The sequence below is a fragment of the Macaca nemestrina genome, chromosome 2 (genome assembly GCF_043159975.1).
Source record: "Macaca nemestrina isolate mMacNem1 chromosome 2, mMacNem.hap1, whole genome shotgun sequence".
Classification (NCBI taxonomy): domain Eukaryota; kingdom Metazoa; phylum Chordata; class Mammalia; order Primates; family Cercopithecidae; genus Macaca; species Macaca nemestrina.
In genome coordinates, this window is record NC_092126.1 from 110525629 (window position 1) to 110540485 (window position 14857).

At 42.4% G+C, this 14857-nt stretch overlaps 1 protein-coding gene across 9 annotated transcripts in view; it reads right to left on the reverse strand.

Moving 5' to 3' along the window:
* The window catches only part of LOC105480624 (SET domain containing 2, histone lysine methyltransferase), a 152977-nt gene extending 138219 nt beyond the window's left edge, over positions 1–14758 (reverse strand). For 8 of the 9 annotated variants that reach the window (XR_011620032.1, XR_011620033.1, XR_011620034.1 and 5 more), the window contains exon 1: positions 14627–14719. Coding sequence is in view for 6 of the 9 variants with exons in the window: in XM_071091572.1 (XP_070947673.1) it covers positions 14627–14699 (73 nt within the window). In the remaining 3 variants the exon portion in view is untranslated. Of the gene's footprint in view, positions 1–14626 lie in introns of all 9 variants that reach the window. The other variant, XM_071091569.1, reaches the window with a different exon arrangement.
* Positions 14759–14857: the final 99 nt, after the last annotated feature.

The window sequence follows — 14857 nt, forward strand, 5'->3', positions numbered from 1 at the left end:
CTAAGTTCAGGTATTCTTCTGGGCTGCCCTTCCTGATTGCCCGCCTGATCCCCATCCCAGTCTAAGTCAGGCATCCCTGCCATAGCACATTGTGCTTATTTCTGTATCTTTATCACAAGTCTAGCATTCAACAAATGTTAGCTGAATAAACTGTCAAGAGTTCAAGAGTTCTATCTCAGCTAGTTGTTCTAAACATTAGGTTAAAAGGCTCGATATAATGAAAAGAGTTTAAATATAACATTTTTAATTGCCTCATACAGTTAGAAACTGACAGACTTAGAAAACTGAATTTTTTTGTATGCTAGGTATAAAAAGTATCAGCTGCCCTAGAGAAGAACAAAACCCTCTATTTTTAGAGTACCAAATTTTCTATCATTTTTCAGAGTCTTTTGGTATATCCAAAAATATCTTTTTTTTTTTTTTTTCCTTTGAGACGGAGTCTCGCTCCGTCGCCAGGCTGGAGTACAGTGGCGCAATCTTGACTCACTGCAACCTCCGCCTCCTGGGTTCAAGCAATTCCCCTGCCTCAGTCTCCTGAGTAGCTGGGACTCCAGGCACCCACCACCATGCCCAGCTAATTTTAATTTTTGTATTTTAGTAAAGACGGGGTTTCACCATGTTGGCCAGGATGGTCTCGATCTCCTGACCTCATGGTTCACCAACCTTGGGCTTCCAAAGTGCTGGGATTACAGGAATGAGCCACTGTGCCCAACCTCAAAAATATCCTTTGATTTACCACTGCATCTGAGGTTCCTCGCTTCCTTTTTGCCCGTAATATTTATAAAGAGAGAAATGAGATTACTGATCTGAGAAATTTGGAGAGAAAATCAACAGAACAAGAGTAAAGTGCAGTTTACCCTCAGTTTAAGGATTACCCATCCTGGAAAATACACAAGTACAAAACAACTGAAAAGGTTGGGAGAAAAAAGTGGTCTAGCATACCAACAGAAGAAGCATAAAAAGTGCTATAAGCACCAAGTCACTGCCATTAGCCCAACACATGCCACTCAATTCCCTGACCTCTGTCCTAATCTTCTAGTTATTTAAGAATGTCTGGTAATAGGCTGGGCATGATGTCTCACACCTGTAATCCCAGCACTTTGGGAGGCTGAGATAGGGAGATCGCTTGAGCCCAGGAGTTTCAGACCCTGTTGCTACAAAAAACAAATAATTAGGCATAGTGGGAGGATTTCTTGAGCCTGGGAGGTTGAGGCTGCAGTAAGCCATGATCATGCCACTCCACTTCAGCCTGGGTGACAGAGAAAGACCCTATCTTTAAAAAAAAAGAAAAAGAAAAAAGAAAAGAATGTCTTATAATAGAGGTCAGCAATTACTAACAATACTGCTGGTAATCAAGTTAGAATAATGATCGTTATAAAGAATCAGGCCAATTCAAACATTTACTAAGCATATACTACCATGTACCCAACTACTAGTTACTAGGATTCCTCCATTAAAAGAAGAACACATTCTATAATATATTCATCATGGTCCTTGAATTTTCTGATACATGAATCTACAAAATCCCTTAGGTCTTAGCAACAAAACCAAACAGGTCTAATGAGAATAGATGAATGCTAAGATAGCCAGGCTTCAATGAAATGTTAGCCTTTCTTGATACTTTGTATTAATAATCAACCAAAGCATCTTAAAAATTACAGAATTATGGTGGCAGGCGCCTGTAGTCCCAGCTACTCAGGAGGCTGAGGCAGGAGAATGGCGTGAACCCGGGAAGTGGAGCAGCTTGCAGTGAGCTGAGATTTCGCCACTGCACTCCAGCCTGGGCGACAGAGCAAGACTCCGTCTCTAAAAAAAAAAAAAATTACAGAATTATAAAAATACATATATAAAAACATATCTTTTAAAAACTTACATGTAAGAATAGCATTGATGAAAATAAAAATGCTTAAGCAATCAGTACATTTCAAAAAAGCACACAGCTAACAAAAAAAATTGTGCAGCACACATATGCACAACCGGAAAAAAAGTCCTATCACAGATTCTAACTTCTGCTCCCAATTTCCTATCCTGACACCATCACGATCTTCTCTAGTAAGAGTATGCTGCGCACAGTGGCTCCTGTCTATAATCGCAGCATTTGGGGAGGCCAAGGCGGGTGGATCACCTGAGATCAGGAGTTCGAGACCAGCCTGGCCAACATAGTGAAACTCCATCTCTACTAAAATACAAAAATTAGCCAGGCGTGGTGGCAGCCGCCTGTAATTCCAGCTACTCGGGAGGCTGAGGCAGGAAAATTGCTTGAACCCAGGAGACGGAGGTTGCAGAGAGCCAAGATCGCACCACTGCACTCCAGCCTGGGAGGCAGAGCAAGACTCTGTCTCAAAAAACTGAAAAAAAAAAAGTTTCGGGCGGATCACGAGGTCAGGAGATCGACACCATCCTGGCTAACACTGTGAAACCCCGTCTCTACTAAGAAATACAAAAAACTAGCCGGGGGAGGTGGCAGGCGCCTGTAGTCCCAGCTACTCGGGAGGCTGAGGTAGGAGAATGGCGTAAACCCGGGAGGCGGAGCTTGCAGTGAGCTGAGATCCGGCCACTGCACTCCAGCCTGGGCGACAGAGCAAGACTCCGCCTCAAAAAAAAAAAAAAAAAAAAAAAAAGAAAATAGGTAGTCAAAGAAAGAAGAGCACCAAGTATTTCTTGGGAATCTCATTATCTCCCTAATTTGTATGAGCAATACTATAATTGGGGGAACACTCTTTTTATATTCAATTACTACTGTTTCAATGTGTTCAAGGTGCTTGTATCAGCTAGTAACACTACTTCCTTACGCAAACTGCTAGGTTAATCTGCCAAAAAGTATACTATACTTTTCATAATTGTGACAACTGGTTTCCTGAATAATTGTACGACAACTAAAGTTGTTTTGTTTTTGTTCTTTAATAGAAATGGTAAGCTTAAGCTTGAAAATATACCTCTTATGGTTACCTTAAGGCAAACCTGAAGAGATTTTCACTGATTTCTAAAATGTTGTATTGTACCTCAAAGAAATTTGCCTTTACTATAGATAATTCTTAACTACATTTTCAGCCCAGAAGCAGTACCATAAAATGTGTAGCTTATGTTTTAGACTTGATATTCCAATGAAGTATTGATAAATTAATGGAAGAGTTGTATTTTTAACCAGGCAATTTTTAACCAGTCGTATTTTTAACCAGGTCTGTGTGTGCTCAAGGCCAGCATAAATGGATTTCTATAGAAAGGGTTTTTACAGTCATTTGATATAATTTATGAAAAACAGTATTTGCTCCACTTTACATTCACACAAAATTCATAAAAAATTTAAACCTTAAATTTTTAAAAATTAAACCAAGCATCTTCTGCTTCCTCAAATAGAGTATGTAATTAACTATTCATCATGAGGCGAAATATCAGACAAAAAGGCTCAAAACACAAGTTAGACCACAGATTCACAAAGAGCCTAACCATGAAGCAAATATTGTTGATTACTATAGAGTCCTCCCCAAAGAGAGGGTCCAACCACACTTGGCAGGGAAGTGGGCCACAGGAAGAACTACAATTGGAAACCACCACTTGCTCTAGGTTCTTGCAAGCCCAGAGCAGTGCTCCCAGTAAGCAGACCTCCCAGAAGCCTGCCAACACAATTGCAGTCTTATCAACACCCACATCATCCCAAGGATATTTTCACTTGCAAGATGTTAGCATTTGACAGAAAAAGCATTCTAAAATAAAAAGCAACTATGGGAATTCAGACCAATCTTAAACCTCCATTGAAATGACAATATGTTTGCTCAGCTGGAAAAGAGACTAAAGTAACCATTAGCTTGACCAAAAACACAAAAAACAGGCATGGGAGCTCATGCCTGTAATCCCAGCACTTTGGAAAACTGAGGCAGGAAGATCACTTGAGACCAACAGTTCAAGACCAGCCTGGGCAGTGAAGTGAGAGCCAGTGAAGTGAGTATCTAATTTTTAAAATTAAAAAATTAAAAAACAAAAAGACTACCAAATTAAACAAAGTAAATTTACACAAATTCCAAAGCTAAGAGACTCAAATACAACATTTTATTACACAATTTTTATTAACCAAAAATTACACAATTAACCAAAAATTATACAAGGTAATTGCCTCTCATTTGAATGAGTAGACTTCCAAATACTGTATAAGTCCAACTATGGAAAACAACAACAACAAACGTATCAAATTTTGTCTTAGCTCTGTTGGCCAGCCTCAAACCAACCATTTTCAAGAAACTCCCCACTTAAGGCCAGGCACGGGGTGCCCAGCACTATAATTCCAGGGCTTTGGGAGGCCAAAGTGGGAGGATTCCTTGAGGCCAGGAGTTTGAGACCAGCTTGGGCAACATAGTGAGACCCCTATCTCTACAAAAAAAATTTAAAAATTAGCTAAGTGTGGTGGTACATGCCTGTTGTCCCAGCTACTTGGGAGGCTGAGGCAGGAGGACTGCTTGAGCCCAAGAGTTCAAGGCTACAGTGAGCTGTGATCATACCACTGTACTCCAGCCTAGGTGACAAGGGAGGCCCTGATCCAAAAAAGAAAAAAGAAAAAGAGATCCCACTTAAATGCCTTCAGTTTTCTTTTTAAAAGAAACAAGTAACTAATCAAAATAAGGCAGGAATAAAAATGATCTGTTCAATCCATCAGTACCATATACAAATAGAAATAAGTGGCCGGGCGCGGTGGCTCAAGCCTGTAATCCCAGCACTTTGGGAGGCCGAGACGGGCGGATCACGAGGTCAGGAGATCGAGACCATCCTGGCTAACCCGGTGAAACCCCGTCTCTACTAAAAAATACAAAAAAACTAGCTGGGCGAGGTGGCGGGCGCCTGTAGTCCCAGCTACTCGGGAGGCTGAGGTAGGAGAATAGCGTAAACCCGGGAGGCGGAGCTTGCAGTGAGCTGAGATCCGGCCACTGCACTCCAGCCTGGGCCACAAAGCGAGACTCTGCCCCCCCAAAAAAAAAACAAACAAACAAATAGAAATAAGTATGAGATTTTTTAAAAAACTCTAAACAAAATCCCCCAAACACCATCATAACCAGAAAAACTCACTCTGTGGAGAAATACATTTGGAAAGAGACACCTTCCACATAGCTCAATATGTCCTAACATAATAACCAGACATCTTAAGAAAATCAAGCAACTTAGCATGGTACATCCACACTACAGAATATTGTTCAGCTGTTTAAAAAGGTAAGCACATCTTGGCCAGGTGCGGTGGCTCACACCTGTTATCCCAGGCCAAGGAGGGCAGATCACGAGGTCAAAAGATTGAGACCATCCTGGCCAACATGGTGAAACCCTGTCTCTACTAAAAATATAAAAATTAGCTGGGCATGGTGCTGCACACCTGTAGTCCCAGCTACTCAGGAGGCTGAGGCAGGAGAATCGCTTGAACCAGGGAGGCAAAGGTTGCAGTGGGCCGAGACTGCACCACTGCACTCCAGCCTGGGTGACAGAGCGAGACTCTGTCTCAAAAAAAAGAAAGAATGATAGATAAGCACATTTTATATGTAAATGGAAACAAATACAGAATGTAGGAAAAAGGCAGAAAAATACATACAGTAATATGACTCCACTTTTGTAAAAAAATAAAAACCAAACAAAAGGAAAAGATCTCAAAAAATACATTAAGTTCTTGGATGTGGTACTTGGAGATGTGGAGCAGAGAAGAGATGCTCAGGGAGGATTTTTATTTTTCTTCTATAAACATCTGTACTGTCTGACTCTTTTGCAATAAGTATTTATTGTTGTGGTAATTAAAAAACAAAACATTTTAAAACATACTATCAGACTCTGTTATTGTTTTTTAAAATATCACATTCATGGTTAGTACACAGTAATAGTAAAGTACTTCCAAACTTAAATTTAAAGTTATCCTCAGAGATTGAAAAAGACTGAGACATGACAATTAAATGCAATGTGTAATACTAGATTGAAAAAAGAACACAACTTTGGGACAACTGGCAAAATGTATAAATTATGTATCAAGTAATAGCAGGGTTACAAATGTTAAAATGTCTGAATTTGATTATTGTATATTAAGAGAATGCTTGTTCTTAGGTAATACTATGAGATATTTAGGAAAGAAAGATCATGATGCCTGCAATTTACTCTCAAGATGTTCTGCCAAAAGTAAATAAAACTTTTTTTTTAATATAGAAAGGTAATACAAACGTGGCAAAATTCCAATTACTGGTTAATCTAGTTTAAAAGTACATTATGGGAATTCACTGTGCTATTCTTACAACTTTCCTGAAAGTTTAAAATTTTTTCAAAATAAAAAGTCTTTTTTGCCAGGCGCAGTGGCTCACACCTGTAATCCCAGCACTTTGGGAGATTGAGGTGGGTGGATCACTGGAGGTCAGGAAACCAGCTTGGGCAGCATGACAAACCCCATCTCTAAAAAAAATACAAAAATTAGCCAGGTGTGGTAGTGTGCGCCTGTAGTCCTAGCTACTCAGGACACTGAGGTGGGAGGATCGCTTGAGCCTCAGAGGCAGAGGTCGCAGAGAGCCAAGATTGTGCCACTGCACTCCAGCCTGGGTGACAGAGTGAGCCCTGTCTCTCACACACACACACTGTTTTTTTTTCTGTCAGAAAAACATTCTAACCTGATTTCAGTGACTTAGGTGTATGTAAATGGCTTAGTTTCCAATATAAACTATCTCTCAGGGTTTTACAATAATAGTTCTTAGTGTATTACAAAATCAAGTACTCTACGGTTCTCTTGGAAGAATTAACATAAATGAAGCTAGTCAACTTTTTTAAGAAACTGAGCAAAGAACGATTAGCAAATTGAGCAGCCTCTTAATCAGGATAGGTTCAGAGAGGCTCTGGCAGAGCCACGTAGTAGATTTATGGACAGAAAAGCTTTTGATTCTCAAACCCAGGCTGGCCATCCTGCCTCCCTCCAAAACCTGACAATGCTCATAGAACAACAATGAATATTAGGGTTGAGAAAATTTATTACAAATGTCTATTACAGAATAAATTGTAATGTATTAAAAAAAAAATTTAATGAATAAATTAAATCAATGAGTCACTACAGTGAAAAAGGGCTGAGAAGATCTGGAAACACCAAAGTCCTGCTAAGGAAACTAGGAAAGTATGACTGATAGATAATCTTGTATGTATAAAATATGGCTTGGCAACTGGAGACAATTCTTAGGAAAACACAATTGTATCAACAGTTGCTTGATACTTTTCTAAAGACATAATGTGTCAATAAAAGGAGAATGGTATGCCTAAAATGTAGCAAAAGCAAATAGCAAAAAGGGACATGAATATTAAACAGGTACACCCTAGCCTAAGCACTAGGATAGTTCAACAGGCTCTCCATACTTACCAGCAAACCCTCCAAGGGCTATATTGGCCTCCTGTGTACCGCAGCAGCCCAAAGAAGGTAACCTGGCCTGTAGGACCATACATCCATCACTACAAACCTATCTCTCTCTTATCAGAAAAATTGATTCAACTGGCTATAAAGCTACTAAGGGTCCAGATCATATATGAAATCTGGTAACCACATGATACTTTCTCTCAGTTGGCTTCCTAAGGTACCTCTATCCTCTCCATTCTAACATGAATTATAAGAATTTGACTTGCTGGGCACGGTGGCTCACACCTGTAATTCCAGCACTTTGGGAGGCTGAGGTCAGGAGTTTGAGACCAGCCTGGGCAACACAGCAAAACCCTGTCTCTACAAAAAATAAAAAATTAGCCAGGGCCAAGTGCGGTGACTCACGACTATAATCCCAGCACTTTTGGGAAGCCGAAGCAGGCAGATCACTTGAGCTCAGGAGTTTCAGACCAGCCTGGGCAACATGGTGAAACCCCCTCTCTACAAACAAAATAAGCTGGGCATGGTGGTATGTGCCCATAGTCCCTGCTACTCAGAAGGCTGAAGTGAGAAAATCACCTGAGCCTGGGAAGTTGAAGCTGCAGTGAGCCATCATCGTGCCACTGCACTCCAGCCTGGGCAAAAGCAAAACCCTGTCTCAAAATAAAAAAATTAGCCAGGAGTGGTGGTGTGCATTTGCAGTCCTAGATATGTGGGAGAATCACTTGAGCCCAGGGGTTCAGTTACAGTGAGCTACAATCTTGTCACTGCACTCTAACCTGGACAACGAAGTCCCTAAAAAAATAAAAAATTAATAGAGAATCTGAGTATCCTGACTGCTTTATATATCATTTGAACATGCTGAAATATTCTTTCCCAGTTAAACTTTCTTTTGGCCAAATTCGCCATACTTTCGTATCATGGTGCCTTGTAAGTACCGTTCTTTCTAACCGACTCATTCCATTCAATACTAACAATAAAAGAACTGGCCGGGGACGTGGTGGCTCACGCCTGTAATCCCAGCACTTTGGGAGGCCGAGGCGGGTGGATCACCTTAAGTCAGGAGTTCGAGACCAGCCTGACCCATATGGAGAAACTCCGTCTCTACTAAAAATACAAAATTAGACACACATGGTAGCACATGCCTGTAATCCCAGCTACTCGGGAGGTTGAGGCAAGAGAACTGCTTGAATCCAGGAGGCAGAGGTTGTAGTGAGCCCAGATTGTGCCATTGCACCCCAGCCTGAGCAACAATAGCAAAACTCCGTCTCAAATTAAAAAAAAAAAAGAAAGAAAGAAACGAACACTGTCCTAATTCTTAAATTCTCATAAAACCCTCTGCAGATGATACTACCATGATCCCCACTTTATAGGTGAGGAGTGATTAAGAAACTTGCCTAGGTTCACAGAGCAATTAAGTAAAAGAGATGAGATTCTAAACCAGGAGTTCTGTCTCCAGAGCCCAGGGATTTAACTTTTTTTGTGCCCTGTACCATTTAGGAAATCTAATGAAGCTTGTGGATTCCTTCTCAGTCTAATATTTTTTAATGCATAAGATAAAGTACATATGATTGCAAAGGAAGCCAATTACATTGAGGGAAAAAAACCAATGTGTCATATTGTTTAGTATGTGCTTCTCAATCTAGTGGATTTTGACATAATGATAAACATATTTCAAGATTCTACAAAAACCACAATACAGTTTGCCTTTGAATAACATGGGCTGGAACTGCGTAGGTCCACTTATACACAGATTTTTTTCAATAAAAGTTACACACCTTGTGCCTGCCTCCAGTTCTACCTCCTCCACCTCTGTCACCCAAGACAGCAAGACTAAAACCACCTCCTCTTCTTCCTCCTCAGCCTATTCAATGTGAAGACTACAAGGATGAAGACCTTTATGATGATCCACTTCCACTTAATGAATAATATATTTTCACTTCCTTATGATTTTCTTAACATTTTTTCTCTACCTTACTTTCTTGTAAGAATACAGTATATAATACACACAACATACAATAAAATATGTGTTAGTAGACTATGTTCTCAGTAAAGTCAACAGAATCCTAGTAGCAGTTAAGTTTTGAGGCAGACAAAAGTTATATGCACATTTTTTACTGTGTTGCAGATTGGGATTGGTACCTCTAACTCCTGTGTTGGTCAAGAATCAACTGCATATTTTATTATAAAAATATCTGACTTATACACAAATCACAATTAATACTACTGTAGTTTGTTATTCACATTAGTAATTGAAAGAAATGCTAACTTCTAGTCAGAGGTTACTGAAGAGGTAATTTTCCCAAGTTCATAGATGCCATCCATGTTAAAACCCTAAACTCCACACTAAAACAGTCCTCTCTTAACACAGGCATTTAAAAAACCAATCAATCCAAGTGTGGTGGTACACATCTATAGTCCCAGCTACTCAGGAGGCTGAAGTGGGAGAACTGCTTGAGCCCAGGAGCTGAAGACCAGCCCAGGGAAAATAGTAAGATTCCATCTTTTAAAAAACAAAAATAAAAAGACCAATCTTTGGCCCTTCTCTCTATCTACCAAGAATTCCCTGGTAATCTCATCCAGCTTCATGACTTGAATACTACCTAAACCGGTGACAACAAAATTTATCTCCATTTCAGACCTTTCCCCTGAACTTCAGACTTGGTTATCAACTCAATTCAAACGTCTAACAGGCAATCTCAAACTTACCATGCCTAAAATTGAACTCCTCCTAATCTAGTCCTCAAACTTGCTTCTTTTAGTCATCACTGTCTTTGTTGACAGCAACTTTCTAACTGCTGAGACCAGAAACCCTGGAATCATCCTTGGTTCCTCTCTCACATATCACACCAACAAATCATATTAGTTCCATCTTCAAAATATATCCAGTATCCATCCATTTCTCACTACTCTTATGTTACCATCTTGGTACCGGCATCTCTTTTCTGGATTACTAGCTTCCTTACTAGTCTCCAGGCTTACCACTGTTGTTCCCTTTGCAATTCAAATGATCCTATGAAATTGAAAGCAGACTTTGTCACTCTTCTGTTCAAAACTCCTGGCAAAGTCCTTAGAATGGCTCTACAAGACTGTATAAAAGCTAAATCCTGGCCGAGAGCAGTAGCTCACACCTATAATCCCAGCCCTTTGGGAGGCCAAGGCAGGTGGATCACAAGGTCAGGAGTTCAAGACCAGCGTGGCCAAGAAAGTGAAACCCCACCTCTACTAAAAACACAAAAATTAGCCGGGTGCAGTGGCAGACACCTATAATCCCAGCTACTCAGGAGTCTGAGGCAGAAGAATCACTTAAATCCAAGAGGCAGAGACTGCAGTGAGCCAAGATCATGCCACTGCACTCCAGCCTGGGGGACAGAGTGAGACTCCATTTCAAAAAAAAAAAAAAAAAAAGCTAAACCCCATCTCACCCTAACCCAATTTACTATTACACTTTCTTGCTCATTCCATTCTAGCCATAATGGGCAAAACTCACAGGTCTGCCTCAACACCTTGAAACTCACTATTCCCTCTTATTGAAATGCCTTCACCCATTATTAACATGGCTACTTCTCCTTAAATCTTTGCCTAAATATCACTCCCTCAAGGATACTCACCCAGTATACCTCACCTTAAATTGCAACCTCTTCCTCAACAATTCTGAACCCCCCTTACTCTTCCACTTTCCAAAGCACTTACCTTTGAACATTCTATATTATTCAATTTTATTTATTTATTTTTTTTTGAGATGGAATCTCCTTCTGTCCCCCAGGCTGGAGTGCAGTGGCACAGTCTCAGCTCACTGCAACCTCCACCTCCCAGGTTCAAGCGATTCTCCTGCCTCAGCCTCCCAAGTAGCTGGAATTACAGGTGCCTGCCACCATACCCGACTAATTTTTCTTTTTTTTAATTTGTATTTTTAGTAGAGACGAGGTTTCACCATCTTGGCCAGGCTGGTCTCCAACTACTGACCTCAGGTGATCCACCCACCTCGGCCTCCAAAAGTGCTGGGACTACCGATGCAAGTCACTCCACTTGGCCAGAACATTCTGTATCATTTATTATCACCCCCATTAGGATATAAACTCCACAAGGGCAAAATTTTGTTTTGTACACCAATTACCCCTAGTGTGCCTACGTTTGGCATACAACAGACATGCATATGTTCAAAGAACTGCACCTCTATCACTGTAAGGTACTTGCCTATCTCCCTCATTAAAAGAGTTCCTTAAAGACTAACTGGATCTACTTTGCTGTGTCCTCAACACCTGTCCCCGGGCCTGCCCCATAATGGACACCTACTGCACAGATACTCAAGTGATTACAGCCATTTTCACCTGAAACACAATGTCCTATATGCTGCTGAAAAAAAAAAAGTCATCTTGCAGCTGTGTCTGATTAAAAGCATGGGTACAAGACAAACCCAGAACATCAGATGCTGTTACTTCAGTCAAACTGAAATTACATTTTTGCCTCAGTTTCTTCATATGTCTAAGTACCATTTCAAACCATCCAAAGTCTCAAAAGGGCACTTGGCCATTCCTCCCCTGAGCCATGTTGCCCACCTAATCTTTTCATCCTCAACTTAAATCCTATCTTTTAACTTTTCCCTGATGACCCCAGCTAGAAGCACTTACACGTGCCACATTCTGCGCCAAGTGCTCTTCATGCATTATCTCATTCAATCCTCCCAAAAAGCCCTAGTAAGTTGTTAACCATTATGATACCTATATAAAAGATGAAAAAAACCCAAGTTCGGAGAGATGAAGTCATCTGTCCAAGGTTAAAATAGTGTTCAGATCCAGGTCTGACTCTGAAATCCAGGTTTTTAAAATCCTATACTGCCTTTCTCTCTCCTCTGGCATTATAAACACTAACTAGCTTACTATCTCAAGGGTTTGCTGTCACTTCACTTCTCTAGGCTTCATTTTTTTCATACGCCAAACAGGTGATATTGCTCAGGATACCTACCATGATCCCCTCCAGTCTTTATAGTATTATGAAAAAAGGAAAAACACAACAAAACAACAACAACAAAAACATGTTACAATTCTTTACTCCATACAGGTTAATACACAAGAAGAGGCCTGGCACAAAGGCTCATGCCTGCAGTCCCAGCACTTTGGGAGGCCAAGGCAGGAGGCTCACTTGCGGCCAGGGATTCAAAACCAGTCTGAGTAACGTAATTTTTTTTTTTTTTTTTTCAATTAGCCGGGTGCGGTGACACATGCCTATAGTCCCAACCCAGGAGGCTGAGGCAGGAGGACTGCTTATGCCCAGAGGTTTAAGGATGCAATGAGCTATGATGACACCACTGCACTCCAGCCTGGGTGACAGAGTGGGACCCTGCCTCTAAAAAAAAAAAAAAAAAAAAGGAAAAAATACACAAGAATTAAAAAACATATAATCACTGTTAGAAATCCAAAGCAGTGCATTTCTACTACATTAAAGCAATAAAAACTCCAAAACATGTAAAACCATAAAACATTCTTGATTCCTTCCCCACTCGTGTCTACCAAAGATGCACTTCTGAGTCAATTTTCCCACATATTATGAAAAATTTTTCCCCAAGAAGTGTAAGGATGTGATCCTTAAAGCTTCTGGACTTCACCAAACAACCTGGTAAAAGGAAGTAAAAGCAGGCACTTAGCCTATTCAAAGGTTAGCATGTTACTTTGTACAGAGCAAGAGCTAAATAAGCATTTATTGAATCGTGATACAAAATTTTTTTTGAGGTTTTTTAAACTAAAAACCTATAACGTGAGCTTTGTAATTGGACTGATTGTGCAGTAAATCAAAACAATCTTACCTAACTGATCCTGCCAGTAGCAAAACAAAAAGACCAATCTAATTAAGGTAGTGTTAACCAACGGCCAAGAACCCATGAAAGGAAAAAGTCATGTTAACTTACTATTGCAAGTAAGAGTTGAGTTTTTGGAAAAGCAAAATAATGATTTATCTTGTTGTGCAGAAATGACCAACACCTCAACAGAATCCGCTGTGTTGCAATCAAAACTAAGAACTATCAATTAAGATCCAGACATTTCTGGACCAACGTGAGATGTGGCAAGGGATTCAAAAACGAGCCACAGCCAACCTAAGGTAAAATGTGTCAAAACAGCAAAGCTCTTGGAATCATCCTGGTCATAAAAGTTTGACAGTTTCATGTGAAACCCCTATCAACCGATAAGTTTAAAATGAATACTATATTCCTAGGTCTAACACCAGCAAATGGAGTTTCAAGAATGGCTTTTCAAAACAATGGTCTCGTGAGGGTTCAGGGAAAGAAGTGACTTCAGGCTTTCTGAGGTAGCAGATACAGCAGCAGATTCAGACCTCAAGAGAAATGTAAAGGTGTCCTAGACTGAAAAATTACTATTGGGCAAAACTGTGTTTCGGTTTTCCAGAACACTGTCTTCTTTAGAGAATCCTCAAACGATTCTTAGTTTTTAACCAAGTCTTCACAAGAAATAGAAAGTCATCCGTTTAGGGTAAGAGGTTCCTGTTACCGAGAAAATCGTGTCCGAAAGTGCGAAAATCTCACAATCTGCAAGAAAATGTATGCCCCTCAGGTGGCTTTCATTTTCAGGCGGAAAAACAAACTCGGTGTCACCTCAACAACGGGACCACACAAACCTCGCCATTACAAAACCCAAGTGCCAAAGGTGCAGAATGTGAAGCCGGAAGCACTGCGAGGCCAGGATCGAGTTCCCAGGAGGAAAAAATCAAACTCAGGAGTGCAGCGCGGGCCCCTCCACGGCCCGGGGGACAGGCAACCCGCGCTAGGCCCTTCCGGTCCGAGCCGCTGCCGTCGCGGGGAGGTCGGGCGACGGGTCGAGCTTCCACCCGAGCCCGGGGATTCGCGGCCTACCCTCACCGGCGCCCTCTTGCCGGGCCAGGCACCGGCAGCTCCTCCGACTATGCCCCTTGGCTAGCAGCGGGGCCCGGACGAACCGCGAGGAGCCCGCCAGGACTGCCGAGCCCCGGGCTGGCCGGGTCGCTGCGGACACGGGTAGGGACCGTGGCCGCCCCTCCCCCACCGGCCCGGCCCAACCGCCGCCTCGACGCGAGCAGCGGCGCCAACGCCGGGCCCAACCGCGGGCCTGCAGCGGCCCCAGCCAGGCAGCTCGAAGTGGCGGCGCGGGCCTGCTCCCGACACCGACCGCGCGAAGCCACCGCGGGCCCGTTACTCCTCGCGCCGGCCCGCGCCGCCACCCGTCAGGACGCACCGCCCTCGGCTGGGGCTGAGGCGGCCGACAGCAGCAGGGGGCCGCGGAGCTGATACTTACTCAGGGGTCGGGTGCTCCGGGTCGTAGAAATCCCCCATCTTCGGAGGCGGCTGCGGCTGCAGCTGCTTCATCGGGAGCGGCTGGAGGCGGCGACGAGAGCCCCCTCCCCGCGGCAGGGCGACGCGGGGGAGGGGAGGGGAGGAGGCCGCAGGTCCGACCGCGGCGGCGGCGGCGGCGGCAGGGGCAGCCCGCGTCGCTACCTCGCTCGTCGCTCCCTCCCTCCCTCGGA